At 36.5% G+C, this 20,129-nt stretch overlaps 1 protein-coding gene across 1 annotated transcript in view; it reads left to right on the top strand.

Moving 5' to 3' along the window:
• Positions 1–20,129, top strand: part of LRBA (LPS responsive beige-like anchor protein) — a gene marked incomplete at both ends in the record, with an annotated part of 409,769 nt that overhangs the window by 194,736 nt on the left and 194,904 nt on the right. The window contains one exon of the mRNA XM_080343895.1: positions 19,370–19,494. Within this exon, the coding sequence (XP_080200021.1) occupies positions 19,370–19,494 (125 nt within the window). The remainder of the gene's footprint in view (positions 1–19,369; positions 19,495–20,129) is intronic.

Genomic DNA, 20,129 nt, shown 5'->3' with positions numbered 1-20,129 from the left:
TGTTTCCTGCCCTTGTTTCTTTTGTCTCTCCAGTGTGGGGAGAACAGGTAGACAGATGCATCTGCTACTCTCCACCTCAATTCCCTATGTTAACAGTTATTAAAGTTACAAAGTCAAAAGCTCCGCAAGTTTAGTGTGAGTCAAAACTTACATTACTTGTTCAACCATATTTTGGCTTTACATGTGTTATGAAGCAATTTTTAATTGGAGAATTTAATACGGTTGCTCTCAAGGGACCATTATAACATTTAGTGCACAGAATGACAACTGCTAAGCAGCTATTCAAATGCTGTTTGCATCTGGATTTCAGTCAGTAGCCCAGCTCTCACTTGCTATGTTAAAATTGCCTTCTCCATTTTAAGTAAAGTTTTATTTCATTTCTAACACTATGGAGTAGATTTATGTACTATACTGAATATACTGAATATACTGAAACCTGTAGGCTTTTCTACAGTGCTTATATAGTGCCTGACTTCACAAATCTTCAGAGTAATTTTTTACAGTGAATCATAATTATTCCCGTTTTACAGGTGGCAAGCTAGGACACAGAAGAGACTAGAGTCATGAGTATTCTCTGCCAAGTTTTCATATTATCTGGCCATAGTGCATTCTTTCAAAGTAGTAAAGCCTCTGTTGACTTCCAGTGTTGCTCTAGATACTCAGCAGTTCTTCAGTTTGGAGTCAAAGGTTTCATACCTGGTACTGAAAACATGAGAAATACAATATCAGTACCCATCTGTGAAAAGGCAAACGAGATGCCTAATGTCATTTGGGTTCTGTACTGTCTTCTGTTGCTCTTCTCTGAAGAGTCCAGAGCCATCTTTTCCAGCCATCTTGTCCCTTATGGACCTTCACATGTCTGCAATAAAAAGGGATCCTCCATCAAAGTAGCAATGGGAATAGCCCATTGCAGTGAAAGACTGTGAGATTTAAGGATAAGTGTTACAGGAGAGCTGGTTAATGTTCAAAGATCACCTCCTCCAAGCTCAGGAGCAGGGCATCCCAGCAAAGAGGAATTCAGGCAGAAATGTGAGGAGCCCTGTATGGATGAACAAGGAGATCCTGGACAAACTCTAACATAAAAAGGAAGCCTACAGAAGGTGGAAGCAAGGGCAAGTAACCTGGGAAGAATACAGAGAAATTGCCCAAGTAGTTGGGGATCAGGTTAGGAAAGCTAAAGCCCTGCTAGAACTAAATCTCACCAGGGAAGTCAAAGGCAACAAGAAAAGCTTCTATAGCTATGTAGGTGATAAAAGGAAGACTAGGGAAAATGTGGACCCTCTCCAGAAGAAAATGAGAGACATTGTTACCCAGACTATAGAGAAAGCTGAGGTACTCAATGACTTTTTTCTCAGTCTTCACTGACAAGAACTCCAGCCACATCGCCCAAGTCACAGAAAGCCAAGGCAGAGACTAGGAGAATGAAGAGCCTCCCACTGTAGGAGATGATCAGGTTCAAAGACCATCTAAGGAACCTGAAGGTGCACAAGTCCATGTGACCTGATGAGACGCATCTGTGGGTCCTGAAGCAACTGGCAGGTCACTGTCTATCATATCTGAGGAGTCATTGCAGTCTGATAAAGTTCCCACTGACTGGAAAAGGAGAAACGTAACCCCATTTTAAAAAAGGGAAAAAAGGAAGTCTCAGGAGCTGCAGGTCAGTCAGTCTCACTTATGTGCCCAGCAAGATCCTCTGAGAAACTATGTTAAGGCACATGGAAAATAAGGAGGTATATAAAGCTGTGATGTGATCCAGTAGATCAGCAGAAGTTACTGAACCTATCTGTCAGAAAAAATATGACTGTATTTGGATTGAATGGAAGAACTGGTAGACAGGAAGTTTGAAAGTAAGAAAAATATTGAACACTAAGAACGGGTAAACTGTGTGGCACAGTATGCTTCCTGACATAAGAATAACATGCAGTCAATTTGACCAAATTTTTCACTTTATTGTTTGCTCATACCAAAGATCTGATGTTTTGGAGTAGACATATATTTGATAGGCTATATGACATTTAAATGTATATAAATACATATATATAAATTAATTGCTATATGTAATTTTATATTAATCTATTTATCTATTTTGATGAGTTTCTTTAAATACTTAAGAGCTTTGTAAGTCTCAAAATTTAAAACACATTTCATACTCTTTTTGTTCCTCATTGGTGCGGAAAAGAGAAGTCTGAACAATGCAGTCTGAGCATTGCTTGGTTGGCTAGATCTTTCCTACAGCTTGTCATTAATTCCATATGTGTATCTACTGTCCAGCCTTCATGGTGAATAGTACCTTTTATCTTCAGGAAATCTTTAAGCAATTTAACTCTGCTGAGCATATTGTTTGGTAATAAGGAAATAACATAAGAAAAGTGATTTAAAATGTTGTTTTTACATAAAAAATTGGACTACTTATTTGTTATACAGATATAACTCTATGTATTACTATTAATTTAACAGCATTGGCTTTGATTGGCATAAATTATTATTATCAGTATAGTTTAGTCTTGACATAAATGATCTTTCTATCAAGAAACAGAATACTGAATTTCATGTAAAGAAATGGGGGGGTGGTAAACTGTATTTTTGTTACTTCTGGTATGTTTAGAGCACATAAGTAACAGGTTAAGGGGGAGGAGTAGTCAAAAATATCACAAGTACTTCATATCATTTTCTTGCAACCTTAGTATTTCATTGTGAACATTACAAATGACTGATTCTCCTTTAGGTACTGACTGGCTTTAGAATGATGTATGAAATAATATGTGTTTTGCATGTCCTGTTTGTAATGATAAAGGTCATATAGTATCATTTACATAATCTCTAGCCAGAAATGAACTCCAGCAATATCTTCTGTATAACATATACATTATCTGAGGTTTAAAACTCTCATTATTCATGAAAGTTAATTTTACAGTGGGTGTGAATGATCTATCTTATGGCTGCTTTTTTGATCATTCTATAAAATAATATGGAGCAAAGCCTGCACAAATAGCAGGAAAACCAGTAAAGAGTGATGCATTTGCTTGACTCTGTGTATACCCGATTGGATCTTGATTGATGGCAATCATTTGTCTTTGTCAAAAAAAGGAGAAAAATTCAGACATTGAAATAAGAGTGCTATCAAACTTTCTACAATGGCAGAAAGATTCTATTAATGTAGCCTGAGAGTATTAACTGTCTCTGCTAGAAAATGATAAAGAATGGTAATTTTTTTTCTTAAGCATGTTTAAGTATAAACTGAATTATTTTGTCTATGTGGGAAGGCTAAAAGGGGTATGCTACAGATTTATGGCATACTAGAACAGGAATTTTTTAAAAAAGAAGAGTAAATTACAAAAAAAAGGCAAAACAAAAAGCCGAATACAAGAGCTTAATCCTTCTGATTATGATTTCTCAACAAAACAATAAAAGTTTAAGTAGCATAGTGTCGTAAAATCCTTAATGCTGCATTCCAGTTGATATTGAAGCTTTGAAGACTAACTTCAAAGGAGGTTGAACAAGAGCAAAAAATAGATATAAAATAAACAAAAAATGACAAGGTTGGTTTTAGAAGTCCTTTTGTATGTCAGATCTAGGAATATTGACCCGTTACTTGAATGGGCTTTAAGGCAACTTATTAACGATACCTAAAAACACAAAGCATATGCTTGTGGGTAATAGTCTATTTAAGGGTAAAAATGTTATTTCACAGTATGGTAATGGTAGCAATGCAAGAATACTTTTAAAATAAAGGAATATATTTCCATATATTAAAAAAAATAACAATAAAAAACAAAACCAAAACCTCAACCCCCCCGAAGCCTTAATCACTGAATTTATCATGCCATTTGTATCTGTAGATTTTATTATACTTCTCTTATGGTCTCCAGTTCTAAAGAGCAGCATGAAAGTTTGATTTACTGAAACAATATTTTCTAAATTATTATCACAGCAAATAGCCTCCATGGGTGCTCTCTCTACACAAGTAAGGCAAATATTTTTGTTCCTAAACTTTTAAAGAATAAAAAAGCATTAACATTTAACTTTGATGTTTACTAGTCCTTGATGCACCCTTAGAAATAACTATTTGAGAGATTGTCATTTTAAGGACAGCTGAAAGAATGGCCACAGCAAAACTGGGAACCAGGAGCCGCAGTTCTAATACCTGTACTAATGTGCTTTGTGGCACACAGTAAGTAATTTTTAAGTGGTTGTGATTTTTTTGGTTTTTTTACTATTTTTGTGTTGTGTGCTCCTAAAAAACATTTTCTAGCTTTGCCTTACTGCTGCGTGTCTGAGTATGACAGCAGGCTCATGATTCAAACATTAAAAGGCAGCATTAGCACAATGGCACCTGTCCTTGCTTAAAGAGCCTTGTAGCAACATCATTTAAAAGTTCACTATTTTGGACAGATTTTTTTGATAATATGGTAGTGTGGTAGTGTAGGTGAGATGTTTGTCCCTAAGTATGACGTGTGTGATTGAGATCTTTGCTGTTTTAAGGAACAGCTGCAAAATTACTTCATGACAGGGAAATTTTGGATGTGGAAACACTACGTGTTAAATGCACGTGCTACTTCACCCTCTGTCTTCAGAAAAATAACAAATGAGCACCAGACTGGTATTGTAGGACAGTGTTGATATTATGAGGTCAAATTTTCAGGGAGCAATAGAATTGGGATCACCCGTAATGTCCTAATAAGGACATATAGAAGAAATATTTTCTCATTGCTTCCCTGCTCCCTCAGCCATCTCTCTACTGTTGCTTGCCTGTGCTTTCTGTCCCCATTAATTCTTAATCAAATTTCTTTTTTCGCTTTTTTATGCTTTTTCCAGGTTTTTGTTCTAGTCAGACCTGGTTTTATGCCATCCCTTCTCTACTCTGCATCTTGCCCTACTAATTCCCTTCTGTCCTCTTTTCTCTGCCTGATCACCAGCAGGGCATGTACACGTAATCCCTCCCTGTGGCCTCTCATCTCTCACATTTTTTTCTTCCATAACTTCCACATCTAGATGCTTTCTTTGTTACCTCATAGGCTCTTTGTCTGTTGTGTACCTGGATGAAATAATGTTCTTGTGGAGGTAGAGAGCACTGGTGAAAGACAACTGCAGATTTCTTTGTCCCAGTGTCTCTTAATCTTTCTGAAGTAACCATTTCAGAGAAAATTTATGTCTGTATATATGTATTTTTTTTAGTGGTCTGTGGGAATAATGCATGTTTGTCATGGACAGGAGATAAGGCTGTTCTCAGTGAGTTTGACACACATGACATCATTGTCCAGGCATATGAGAAATGTAATGGGGGGCAATCTGAGAGGCATTACCTAGGGAAGAATGGGCAGCATCTTAAAAGTTGTTTTACTGTTAGTAAACATCTACTGATTGTATAGAGACTGTGAACTTCCAAAGCCATTAGTGTGCTCATATTTGGTAGCCCTGTACAGAGATAACCAAAGAAATACTTTGGGCCAGAGCTTCTATGTAGAAAAATTAAAATTACCTTAACATAGCTAATTTTTGACTTGTGAAATTTTATTCCATGTTATTAAAATAACACCTTAGAAGACTTTTGGGCAAGTAGAATTACCTACAAACATATCTATTATAAAACAATCAAAAGCCACTGAATCCATGTCACAGGATAAATTCAGCCAATGAACCTGTTAGATTTGTTAATGTGCTAATTTCTTATCCTTAAATGCCACAGTGTGCTGTAAACTCTGCGGTGATTGTCAGTCTGTCACTTCTCCTCTTGCTGCCCCTTTCACTCTTGGGAATTTTTTTGGGAAAATACCATCTTGCAGTGATTAGTATCAAAGATTGGTTACTTCTATCATATGGTTTGGTAAGTAATCTGTAGCTATTGCTGTGATTTGCTGCTTGCCCATATAGCTTCACACATGTATTTCATTTTCAAAGTTTAGTGAAGTTATTCCCTATAAAGAGGGTGAAAGTCTAGATGAAAGCCATCCCTTTTGTGAAAACCATATTCTCTATCCTTCTTAGTGACTAGTACAACAAAGTAAATTTTAATGGTGCATGATACTGAAAATGAATCCTGTGACCTCGAGAAGTTGTAGCAAAAGATCAGGTTTTATTTGAGTCCTTTTGCTGTTGTTTTCATTACTGTATTTTTAATTTTAGTTGAAAAATGTAGTACAAGTAGCTGTATATATATTTAGTATTTGAAACAGTCCAAATTAAAATTCATAAGTCACTTTAAAATACAAACTGGTTTACATGTAAATTAGTATTTTTTATTATTTTCTAGAGCTCTGTTCATTAATAACTGAATTAATCTTCTTTCCAAAATAATAGTGTGTGTTCTGAAAACATGAATTTTTTTTTGCATCAGGGGAAACTTATAACTTTATCTTATCCTTGAAGTCTCTTACAAAATATAGGGGCTTTTTATTTTGAAAAGGAAAGTGAAAGCATTTAATTTTTATGATGAAATATAACAGTCTTTTCTCAGTTTTGAGTGTCATTCTGAATTGACTCTTCTGTCAGCAGATAAGCTAATTGCAAAAAAAGCATGCTTCTCAGTTCCTTTACCATGTTTTTTTAAAGAGTGTTTTCTGTGACAGATTTAACGAACTTTGTAAACAAGGCTTCTTGGAGAAAGTTGCGTTATGTACTGCGTCAAAATGTTTGGGCTCTTTAATTTTCTTTCATCATAGGCTTCTGAGACAGAAGTTGTTAATTTAGTTTAGCAGGGATAATACATGATTATTTCTAAAGCTGAATAATGGAGAAAGGTGTGATTTTACAGATACACTTGTACTTTATGTATATGAGGAGGAAAATTATGTTCAAGGAAGAATATGTGCATTGTGATGCAGTATACCTAAATTATGCTTACAAATACATGCACAATAATTTAACAGTGATATGGTCTTAAATAATCTCCTCCAAGGAATTTATGTAAAACAAGAACTAACATCTCTAGAAGAAAAGTGTGGAGAATTGTATGGTTGTTACAGACAAATGTTCTGCTCTCACATTTGCATTCCAGATTTTAAATATGCAATTTATAGTTTTGTTAGTAGTTCCTTTAGTACCAAAAGGATTTTTCTCTTCAGTGTCCCTACTGTTGTTTTTCATGAACATTAACAATATCACATACTATACAGATAGTTGATTTATAAACACACAGATGGAATTCTGTAGTCCAGAAACTAAGGTTTGCCTGTGCCACTTAAAACTCTTTACCTTGATGCCTAAGTGACACATTAGAACAGAAATTCCAAGAAATTAGCCCAGTGCCAACCCATTGTTTTTCACTGTAGTAATTCTCTCCAGTCTTCCAAGCTTCCCAAGCTCTGAATGTGGATGTTGAGGCCACTGGTTCTTGGGTTTATTTGAAGTTGGTTTCTCCACTGTGGATGAGTACTTGGAAGAGAAACATGCTCGGAGGAAGAAGGAGTATTAACAGAGAAACAACATTAGACTCAGGAAATCCTCTGAGCTGAAAATAGTTGAAAACTGGTGGAGCTTTAGGGGAAAAGTTGTAGATGATCAGTTTGATCTTACTCTTCCTTAAGCCACCACTTTAAGCCACCTCTGACATTTTTGTATGCAGAATTTGGGATTAGACTTTTGGTGACAAAAGGTTCAGCTGTCCCTGTACACTTTCTATCCAGCAGGTGCATTAGGGATGGGGAGGGGCTGGTGGTGCTGCTGGATCCAGTGCAGTGGTTTGGGTGCAGGCCAGTGTGAGCTACCCAAGGTTGCCCAGTGTTTCTCTCTGCTGGGGACATTTTCTAGGGGTGCTGAGTGTCTGTGGGACAGGGCTTCTTTGCTGCATATGGCTTATTGTTTCCAGCTGTGAATGACAAACAGTGTTGTGTCCATTTCATTCTCCTCCATCACAAGATTGCTGTGTTGAGAAGAACTGCTTAATATGGAGAAAATTGTTTCAATGTTAGTATAAAAACTAAAGGGGCATGTTATTTTTCCTACTGTTGTTTGGTCTTGTGTTTGGTTTTTTTTGTGTTTTTTTGTTTGGTTTGTTTTTTTCATGTTTGACTTGAAACTCAGAGTTATTGTTGCTGAGGTGGCTGGTAAATTTGTCTTAAAAGCAAATAAAAGAATACCTGTCTGAAGAGGGAAAAGTTGGAAACCTTGTCAAGAGGGGTAATAGCCCCCTTGAAGAAAAAGCTTTATTGCCCTTTTGCATGTGTCTCTATGGATGCTAACACAGTGGGGAAAGAAGTTGGGGGTGGGGGACGGCTATGCTCATTTTTAAATCACTGAAGTGAAAGCTGAAACATTTTGTGGTTTGTTGATTCTTGAGCTTTCATTTTACAGTCTTTGTTATCAATCCAGTTCTTGAATGTTGGATTTAAATGCTAATGCTGTTAGTCTTGAGTGTGAAGTGAGGTTATGTGGAGGAAAGAATATCGCCATGTCTCTGTATTGCTCAATCCAAATGTTCATTACCAAGTTATCTTTTGCTAGGTTTCTCTCTTCAAATAGCCATAGAAAAGAAGTTTACATCCTCTCAATTAGCTGCTTCTGACATGTCACCTTTTTTTTCCCTGGACTAAGCCCTTAAATTATCGTGTTTTAAAGGAACCTTGGGTGGTTTAGTGATCTAATGTATCTTAGGCTTTACTGCAAGTTGCCCTTTCACGTAACTTTTTTAACATTAGTAAGGACGGCTTCTGCACTTATCTCTTGTTAATGTAGCCAGAGGATAGGTCAGATTTTCAGAGGCAGCTAGTGACTATCTATAGAACCTTTATGACCCTTGGGCATCAGTGGATTTCAGGAAGTGGTTCAGTACCTTCAGCTAGCTTTGATAGGATGTGTGATTAAAGCTGCAGATATTTAGGTGAGCTCAAATTAGCACTGAGTAATCAGGCCTGAAATAATACTATATTTGTCTAAATACAGGATGACATTTATGGGCATGTGAAAAAAAAACAATTCTAAAGTACCTCCCTACCTTTTGACATTTGCCCCAGGTATACACATCCACCTTTCCAAATGGAGACTCCAGCTTTTCCTTGGCTTATTCTCCCACATCAGCTCCTCATCTACTGAGCATTTTTCCAACTTGTCTAGACCTTAACATCTATACCTTACTGCTGCTTTTCCATCCTCAGTAGTACAGTGTATGTGCTGTTTCATGCCAAGTTCTTGCAGACCATGCAGCAGATGGGTGTGAAGCCATCCATGTTCTTCACGCTGCCCGGAGGGACTTGTTGTGAGCTGACAGCTACCGTCTTGCTAACAGCCATTCCCAGGCAGCATCACAGAATGGTTGGGGTTGGAAGGGACCTCTGGAGATCCAACCCTAGTCCAGCCCACCTGTTAAAGCAGGGTCACCCAGAGCAGATCACACAGGAAGGTGTCCAGATGTGTTCTGAATGTCTTCAGAGAAGGAGACTCCACAACCTCTCTGGGCAGCCTGTTCCAGTGCTCTGGTACCCTCAAGGTAAAGAAGTTTCTTCTCATGTTTATATAGAACCTCCTGTGTTTCAGTCTGTGCCTGTTGCACCTTGTCCTGTTGTTGGGTACCACTGAAAAGAGTCTGGTACCATCCTCTTGACATCCACCCTTGAGATGTTTACGACCATAAGCATCTTTACTTGCAGACTGCATCAGGTAACTGTTTTGATCTTGACTCTCTGTGGTGCCAACTAATTGCCAACCTTTTGGATCCTAGTCCTTTGACCACATGTAATAGAATATAAGGTATATTTTCAGGCTACTTTTTCCTTCATTTAAAGCTTCGGTAAACACAGTAATCTTTGTGTGGTCCAGGAAAGGGTGCTTCATCATAATTCGGTGGTGTGTTTTTCTTTTTAGAGACCTTTTACAAGACTTTCCAAGGAGAAATATATTGAATAAGTTAAATCTTTTTAAAGGCTTTTGGGTCCTGTTGTTGTTTCCTGATGATGCTGTGCTAGTATGGTAATAGTTAGGAGTCTTGCTCCATGTGCTTCTTCGTGGTCTCACTGCCTTGTACTCACTGTTTCCTGTCTCCGAGCGCGATACAATGTTTGCAGTTACTTGAACTCTTTCTTACATATGTTCCTGCAATCATCACACAGTGAAGTCATTTCTCAGATTTTTGCCCTCCTCAGTTTTTTGAATCCTGAATTCAGTCTCTGACAGAAGTGTTAGCCTTTAAATCATGCTTGTAGGGTGGTGTTCCATTTGGTTTTGGTTGGGTTTTTTTGTGTGTTTTTGTTGTTTTGTTTTGATCTAAGCTTTGATTTTAGTTAGAGGGTAGGACAAATGTAGATAATGTTGAAGTTGAGTCTCTCTAAGACTTCTGTATCTTGCCTGACCTGCGATGTGAATTGATAATACCTTTTCAGAGATGTTGTTCAACAATAGTTGAACATGCTATGGGTTACGTATTCTCCCCAATATGATTTAAAGCAGAGGGACAAGTATGTTCAAATTAATTTGTAATTAAGCAAGAGGTTGAAAGGGGAATTTTATTATCTCTTGAGATGCATTCAAATTCTTTCCACAATAAAAATATAAAATGTATATATTTTTGGTATGTAGGCATTTAGAAACCTCAGAGAGGACTTTCTTATCTTTATTATTCTATGTTTTAAAAAAAAATCCATGTATAAAGCTGTTCCATCTCTTATAAGTTGGAGGACAGTCTCTTTCCTATCAAAGGAACTAACAGGTTGGTCTGTCTTGAATGGAAATCTTATTTTGGCAAGGCTGGTTTGAAGGCAAGTGGTCTTTAACAGACTGCATCACCTTGCAGAGGTTCAGTCTGGATTGGAAAACTGCAGATGTTGTACCTAAGTTTTAGTCATTTTCCCATTCTTCTCTTTGGTGTTTGTTGAATTAATTTAGTTACTAGATACTAGCTTTAACTACTTTTTGGAAACAAGAAATGGTTTAGACCTTTCTGGCAGAGGGGTCTAAAAATATATATACAAATGAAAAAAAAATCCTTTAGAAGAACATAGAGCAGCAGAGTGTTTGCTGAATCAGAGGGGTGCACTATTACATTTTTATGGAAGCAAGAAGAGTATCCAGCTGTTAAGAGGGCTATAAAAAAGGATACAGGTTAGCCACAGCTCTTAAAGTGCAGATATGTGGGAATGTGACTTCATCCTGTTTCTTCTAGAAAAGATGGTAGTGAAGCTGAAATGTATTTAACACATGAATTACAGAAAAAGTTTTTTTTTTAAAAAAAAAACTTTTGGGTTCAGAACAATATATAAACAAAGCAACAGATCTGACGAGATTTTCTTGTTTTGCTCAAAAGTTGATCTATATATCCAGAAATGCTGAAAGATTATCATCTCAAATTCCAAGCTACTGCAAAGAATTAATCCAAGTCAAAACATTTCAATGTACTTTATTCCTCACAGAAAATCTGGTGTTGCTCTAATTAGTGAGAAAAGATATAGGTCAATATGGGTCCTTTCTGTGCTTGTGCTTAAGGTGAAAGCATCTGAACCGGTAGAAATAGCTGAGAAGAGAGACTGAACTTGCTCCTTCATCATGTATATAACCTATACTCTTCTATTCCATTGTTCATTTTGTCAAGGAAGAGGTGACTGAGTACTGCAGACAGAATTTCCCCATTATCAAATAGCAAAAAACCTCCAATGAGATACAGTGTACCTATTTTTGTATTCTATGGTGGTTCTTGTTATTTTCAATAAGAGTAGCGGTTTATGGGATCTGTATGAACCGTAGTTATTTTGAAAGACAAATTAAAAGTTGCTGGCTGCAACCAGGTGTAGGATGTGTGAGATCTGGAAAGATTTATGAGCAACTAAGCCAAAGCGTCCTGTTGCAGATTTGCTATACATTTATTCTTCCATGTCTGAGTCATGTCTGAACTAGTTTTGCTCAAAGCCAGAAGAAAGTTTTCTTGTTAACTTTTTTTTTCTGGTAGAGAAGTAAAGTAGTTTCCAGTAAATTCATAATTAATCTTGATGGAAATGCAGCAGGAATTGAACTGTGTCTTAAGGTGACAGTCTTTTAAAGTGCAGCTTTATTTTAGATGGACCAAAATAAGATCAGTCTAAGATAAGATAGCAGAATACATGATTAGTACTGTACCATGTATTTAAGCAAGCCCTCTTTGAAGTATCAGTCTGCACTGGAATGCCAGTACTTCAAAGAATGCTGCCTCTGAAAACGCTGTGGCTGTGGTTAGCCACCAAGGGGTTAATAAAGATCAAAGAAGAGCATACATAAACTCATACATAAACAGAGCTGGTTTTAAACTGAAAGTTAATAACACCATCATGTAGGAAAGCAACACCTTAAAGGTGGGCTTGTCTTTACCCTGACATGGTGCTTTATAATGCATGGAGGGAGACTGAAACATTTATAGTCAACATTTTTACTGGATTGCTTTTTAAATGAGGAATTCAAAGCTTGTCAATGCAGAAGAGAGTCTCTGTGATATCTGACATTGGCACTGTTCCTCTGGTTTTGTTTTGCATGCTAGTTAGATGGGAGTGGATTTTTGGTATGATTCAAAACACAGAGATCAGGAGGTCTGAGTGGCTGTGGTGTCCAATGTGTGGTTGAGACAAAGAGGTAATATCCTAACTATTTACTGTATGAAAGTGTACCAACAGCATTTGTACCAGGTTTTAAAATGCAAATCTAGGCATTACAGATCTGTGCTGTTTGGACTGTCTTGTTTATATGGAGAAATAGCATGAAACATCATTAAGATGTGCTTCTCTTACTGACATTCCCATTTTTTTTCTCTACGCTGGAAGTACCTTAAGTTTAAACTGTACAAAGGTCCCCTACAACTGCGCAAAGGTCCTCAAAGTGACAGGTCTATGCTAAGTCTGTGTAGACTTTGTGCCTGAAGGTCACACCCTGATTTTCACATCTATTTCTTCTGAAAGATGTGAGGAATAAATAGGCACTACTTTCTCTTCTGGAAATGCAGGAAAAGCCCCTCCCCCACCATACCTTTTGGTAAAATTGAAACACAGATAAAGGTAGAAGTCCTTTTAGGAAAAAGTCCTTTATAGACAAAGTCAATTGTTTTATTGGACGAGGGCTAGAAGAAGCAAATAGACTATGCTAATTTAATGGATTACATTAATGTTCTGCAGAGTTGATGTTATGCCAGAGAAGTTATACTTGATCCTCTTGGGCCTTTGTTATGACCAGTTTCTGTTACTCCAGTAATGATTGTGACAGAGATTAAGAACCTGCCTGTCCATTATGTTTTTTGCTTAAGGGTTCCCAATTATTTCCATTTGTGGAAGTTTGTATTCTGAAACTATGTAATATAGATGTGGGGAAAATGAAGGTAATATGAGAAGGCACAGATTCTGCTAATATTAGAGTACGATTATGTTGTATGTCTTCTTTGGTATCAAAGATGTTCTTCCTTATCCTTTCCTTCCTTCCCCTCACCTGCACATTCCTTTCCCTCATTTTTAGCTACATAGTTGCTGATGAGACTGCAGCATAATCAGGTTACTAATGTAAAACAGAATAAAAACATTCAGTCCTAATAAACCCAGATTGTTACTGTGATTTGGTTTATGATGTGGCCTCACAAATGCTTATGTGAATGCAACTGAGAGAAGGAGGGAGAACAGATAATCTTCTTTAACTGTTTTTGCCATTGAAGAAGATATAGATAGTGTAAGTAGCATTTTTGAAGATCTCAATGCACTTATTAGGAGCTAGTTAATCTTTAATGTTCTGAAGTAGGTACATTATCAGTGAAGTGCTGTGAAATACACACATTGAAATAGAATGTAGCTGGCGAAGTAATATTTTAGTGGCAACTTTGACTTAATACTGACCAGACCTTTTCCTGCATGCTGTGCTGATACAGGCAATGTTGGGAATGAGATCAGGAACTTGATTTACTGAAAAATGGTAATTTTTCCCTACTGGATCAGTGCTCTGAATTAGGTCTGTCATATGGCAACAGAAACACTTGTACATGGGATCTCTGCATGAAATGCTGAACTTGGTACTGCTGCTGAGAACGTGCTTGTCAAGTTACATCTTCAGCCATTACTTTACTGTCATTAAGCTTAGTGGTTTATATTCAAAAATATGCTTGAAATTTGTTATTATGTTACAAATTAATAATACAGATACATGTGCACAAAACTTTTTTTAGATTAGTACTTATAGACATGTAGCTAATCGTATTAATATGCTCTGCTGTAACTTGTGTTTTTAGATCACAGTTTGTGAATGCTCATCACAAGAATACTGAAGGGTTTCAGAAAATGTTTTACTTGCTTGCTGAAATTGTGTGTTATCAAGTCAGTTAGTGGAAGATACCTTGCATTTTATTATTACGTGCAAAATAAGAGAGATTTTAGTTTATACTCTGGACATCCAGCTGCATGAAAATACAATGGATTTCAATTTACAAAATAAAGCAGTTTCTTACATTACATGATTCACTGCAGTCTGCTTAGCAGTACTCCATCAAGATTTCTGCAGTACTTCTAGAACTTCAGCACTTTTGTCTTTGGATTGACAATCAAATGTGAATGCTTATTGCTTTTTGTGTGTGTGAAAAATGTTTGTGTATCTTGCAGCACGTCTGGCTTGAGTTCTTGAAATATTTCACATGAAAGCAAAAGTTATCATGATGTAGAACAAGAAATGTTCCCAAACATCATTAAATAATCCACCATATTTTTTCTTAAAAAATTGGGCATTATTATTTGCATTCCATGATTGCTCTTTTGTGTAACTTAGAAGTAACACCTGATATTGTGCATGAAGTATTTGATGAGCCATTGCAATCAAAGTGCTCAATAAATTAAAACCAGAAGTTTTGGTAGGCTTGCAGACAGCGATCGAGAAATCACAGAGCCTCTTTCTTCTGGGTTTCCTTTCAAACCTGTACTGTTGCTACTGATGAATAAGTGGTGTTGCCACTCTGCGTTTGGTTGTCTATGAAACCAATTTAGCCTAGGTCTCCGTGTTCGAGCATTTACACCTTAGAAATTGCAATCGCTGATTGATTGCCTTGCTGATGGTCTTAGCAGAGAGACCAAGGATTGATTAGGTTTGGAGATTGACTTACCCACTTAACTCTACAGTTAGAGTTCCAACGAGGAGTGTGTCATATGGAAATTTATCTTGGTATCTTCACATAGATTTAGGGCATGTGAATGAGATATTATGCTTATGTCATGATCACCACTTGTGTTCTCGTTCTCAGCCTTGGCCTCCAGACGTGTCAGCGTGATCTTTTCTAGAAGTATGAAATTCACGTTAACCAGTCTTTCATATCTGTATTTAATGTGCACAATTACAATATGGCAGAGCAAGAACTGTTTTTATTTAAATAGTAGGCTGTGCCAAGACTATAATAGTGGACTGTGCTAGTCTGAGTTTTCACAGTATAACAATGCATTTGAAAGCATACACACTCTTGTTTCCATCTGCTTTTCAGTTTGCTGCAGTTGTCTGTCATGTGAGTGGGTTTTCTTCCCTTTAAGGCTAGATAGCCTGCTAGATAGAGTGAGGTTGTTCAGAGCTTAAATCATCCGTTGTCTTTGCAGATGATTTCTATAATGTTGTGCTGCTTTCACCCTTCTTTCCTTTTCTTTTTCTCTTCTGTAGTGTGTTTATTTATTTCTTCACTAATCTAAGTATCCAAATGTGTGCTTCTGTGGTGTGCTGAAATTCATTCTCAATTAACTGATGGCCCAACTACAGCCCTAAGACCTCTCAAACTATTGCTTTTTAGGTTTGCATTTTCTTAGCTCTTCCCCAGCTTGCAGAGTCACTTTTCTAACCACACTAGTGTGCTCGACTGCTTTTCTGTGGTCATAAAGGTGGCAGAGTATCTTGAAGTACACAATGGATAAGGCATTACAAGAAATTATTTAGCAATTGCATGATCCTCTCATCATTCTCTGGTTGTGCTGCTTAGATTCAGTTTAAATCTCCTGTAGGGTATGAGGACCAATAGGTAATTCCCATGCCTAAAGTTCCTTTGTTATAACACCATGATAAAACTAGTACACCAGTTGGTATGTTTTCTTTCCAATGGTGTTAATCTTTAAAACTGATAGAAAAAGTAGCTTTCTTGTTCCTGGAATGGAGATCTGTGAGCATTTAAGTTTTTTCTCATTGACCACAGTGAATTTTTTTTTTTGCAGAATATACTCAAAGTCCTGAGAATACAGGTTATATTGGTCATTCTGTATTTCATTTCATCTCTGTACAATTGTAACAATCCATTTAGTTATGTGAGAATTGAGAGGAAGGTTTTATCAGAATTCTGTTTGAAAAACAATATAATGGTGTGCTGTTTGAATAAAACATTTCATATCAAAGCTTTGTTTCTATTCAGTAAATATTGTTACCAAGGAACCACTAATTACTGTGTATGATGTTAGAGGGCCCCCTGACAAATCCATGCAAATCATATGATTTATAATTCATAAATCCCCAGTCCCCTGAGAAATGTTGCTCTTGCACTTACACTAATTGAGTGCTTATGTTCATTGATCCAGTCCATATAGCACCTTTAGTCCATATGGCAGCCTTTATTGTAGGGCCAGAAACTTCTGTTCTAAAAATATCCCCTGTATTCAGTGGTGTTATACCCTTCCCAAAATCTATGTACTTGGCCCTTTGCTTCATAATCCTTCAGTCTTTCAGCAGTCAAATTCTGCCCAAATCAGAGCGATATTTACATCTGTCTCCCCCTGGCCGTAGAGGTACAAAGCCTGCATGGTACAGCGTTGCCTTTTGGGGGTGAGACTGCATTGGTTTATTGATCTTACTAGTAAGGTAGTTGTTTTAGAGTAGCTATATAGTATACTGTCTTATATTGATACTAACGTGCAATTGTCCCAGTAGCTGCTCTCAAAAATGGCTCACTTGTAGGAACTGGACAACATAGGTCTTTATGTTTGCCTGTGCAGGTTTTTGTTGGATATTTTTATATGTGTAGAGAGTAGGTATTTTTTCACCTCATAATACAGTGGTTGCCGAAAGTTATAAATACTTAAATACATAGTCTAATAGTTGATATGATGTTTTTTGTGAATAATCAGCATACTGGTGAAGGAAATGGAATCCTATGCAAATTTCATTTGCCAAATTGAAAAAGAAAGTAGGGGACTAGAGATATAATATATTTCAGAATGATACTTCATGCCTGTTGATTGTTATCAATTTTTCTGATAATTTTAGCATAGTTTTGTAATGTAGTATCATTTTAATTGTTATCCAGAAGAATGGCATCACTTAATTCTATTAAAACTGTAGAAAGATAGATGAATGACAAATTAATAATTTACCATCTTTGCATAATACTGTAGCACAGAATACCAGAAGGATTGATGGCAGAAGAGGTTAACAAATTTTAGCGGCTTCCATTAGCTTTTCATTGTCATATGTTTGTGATGCTGACTGAAATAAGCTTTGTAGGAGATCTCAGTCTAGGGAACTAATTACTTGTGCCGATTGCCATACTGATGAATAGACCCTCATTGTATCATTCCCCTGAAGACGAGGAACAGTCTGTGATTCACGACTGCATCCTGGCTGATATTTGATAATAATTTTAACAGATAAATGTAGGAAGGCAGAATGATGAAGTGCCTATCCATGCTCTATGACTATCAAAGGCATGCATGTAGCCAGCTGTGTTCTGCTTTTTTTCTATAATCACTAATGTAGAATTTTAAGTCATTAATCGACCTTTGAATAAACTCATATCTTCCTGTGGTTTATAGTTTTTGTTTGGTTTACTATTCCAAAATAATTGGATTCTATAATCAAAGCATTCAGTTTTTAACATGTTTGCAACACACACACACACACACACAAAAACTGTGAAAATAAGATATTAGAGTGTTTCATTCCAACACTTCAATATTTTTCTGAAAGTAAGAAACCAGGAAGGTGAAGAATAGCACTGCCTTTGCTTTGGTGTTAGAAAAAGGCATAGAAATGTAATGAAGGCAGATGCAAAGACACTTCATTCTTATAAGGTTATTTTCAGTCACAATTTTTAATGTCTATGAATTGTGTGTGAGAGCAGGGTTATGCAAATTATTCTGGCTTTAGTTACCATATTTGTTTGAAACCTTGATTTACCTTAAATAAAACTCATTTCTACCTTTAGACCTCAAAACTAAGAATGTAGATACCAAGTATTTTTAACATTGTGATTTGTAAATTAGTTGTGGCTATTCATTTGTCAGTGTTGTCAGGTATACTTTTTATTAGCTCCTGGACCAGAAATTGAATATATATGCGTTTTCATCTATTGTTTTAATACTAGTTCTGTTAACAAACAAAATCAGTGTTTTGCAATTTGGGCACAGATTTTCAGGCTATCGCAGCTATTCTATGCTTCAGGCATCTTCTGTTTGTTTATTTGCTATACCTGGAATTGTGGGGGTTTTTTTGTGCATTCTCTGGGCTAAAATACTGTTTTACAATGGTATACATTCATGATAGTGTAACAAGATAGCAACTGGCACTTATATATGACCATATTAAAAAGATCTACGTATATTTGCAACATACAATGGAAAATAATGAATTTGATATAACCTTTTCTAGATGTAATTTTTTAAAAGTATGCCTTCAATATAGCAATTATTACACATCATAACATGTAGTTTTTAATTAAATGTAGAAACACAACTACATAAACCAGAAATCCAATCTGATTTGCTTGAAAATAGATTGCTGTTTCACTCTCCTGGAATGGTTTATTTAAAAACAGTAAATGGAACAGAAATGCATTTTCTTGTGTTGTTCTAAGCCTCAGGGGCTAAATGTAATGAATATTTTAAGAGATTATTTTAATTAAATTCCTGCACATCTAAACAGAGTAATATTTTATTATCACATACATAACCATGTAACTGAGGTATTCATTAAAGTTAACACTTTCTGGACCAAGAATTCATGGTATGATTTACTGACCTTGTGCAAAAAGGCACAAATTAGGAAGAAAAATGAAGGGGGACAGACTTTGATTAATATAGGTAATGCTATACCATATTTATAATAGCCTTTTCCCTATTCTGGTTTATAAATGCAGGCACTGAGAAAGGTGCCCTGCTGAGGCTGAAATGAGGCTGAAATCGGAGCACATGCCACCAGAGTGTGGGGAAACTGATCACACTGTCAGCAATTCATTTCAAAATGATGTATTTAGTGCTCATTTCACCTTCCAAGAAAAAAGGGAAAGGAGTTCCTTAGACTGGAAGGTGATATTGTTATTTTCAAGGACATACCTAAGTAAAAGATTGCAGAAAGGGGGGAGGTTAAAAAAAAAAAAAAGAAAAAAAGAAAAAAAAAAAGGGCAAAAGCAGTGCAAACAAGGAGAGCTTTATGCAGAAATTCAGCGCTACCATGCTGTTTGATAATTGCTAACATATGTGGCTCCTCTGTTTCATTGTAGTCGTCCTCGTGAGTTCTGGCGCCTTGACTACTGGGAAGATGACTTGCGGCGCCGGCGACGATTTGTGCGTAACCCCCTTGGATCGACACATCCTGAAGCGACACTAAAAGCAGCCGGAGAACATGGTCAGTGTAAAATCTGCGTCCTGCCAATAGCAGGTTACAGTATGTGGCAGTAAAGACTAGACCATCATTCCTGTAAGATGCTAGAGGAATTGTCCCAAGTGCCAAAGGTTTTTGTTGTTGCATTTCAGACACATTCGATACAAAGATAAACTGACCATTACTTCATATATTGATGTTGGTATTTCTTAAGCTTCTTCGTTGCATCTCAGTTGACCTGACACGTTGTACATACTTTGCGTACATGTATTACAAATATCGTTCTTACTAAGCACAAGAAAGGTGGATACCATTTTGCCATTAATCCCTGGACACACTTTCTTGTGGTAAATTACATATTTATGCTTTAGGAACTTCAGAAGATCTGTTCTGCTCAGAAATCTACAGCAGTTATTTCAGTTTGCCTAAGCAGGTATCTGCCTATCATTACAGATACATTAAAAGAAAAATAACACTTCTGAAGCTAAACTGCATTCAGATCTTTAAGTCCTCAAGTTTTTCTGCAAGAATTTGATATGGAAGAAGTAGTAACAAATGCTGAAATGTAATGTATTGTTCAAGCAGTAAATGGTAATAGTGATTTCTACCTGGTGTTTTTAAGAGAGGAGATTGCATTTTTGCCCTTTTTTTTCTTTTTC

Source organism: Nesoenas mayeri (genome assembly GCF_963082525.1).
Source record: "Nesoenas mayeri genome assembly, chromosome: 4".
Lineage (NCBI taxonomy): Eukaryota > Metazoa > Chordata > Aves > Columbiformes > Columbidae > Nesoenas > Nesoenas mayeri.
The sequence above is the reverse complement of the archived record's forward strand: the minus strand, read 5'-3'. Positions and strand labels throughout refer to the sequence as shown.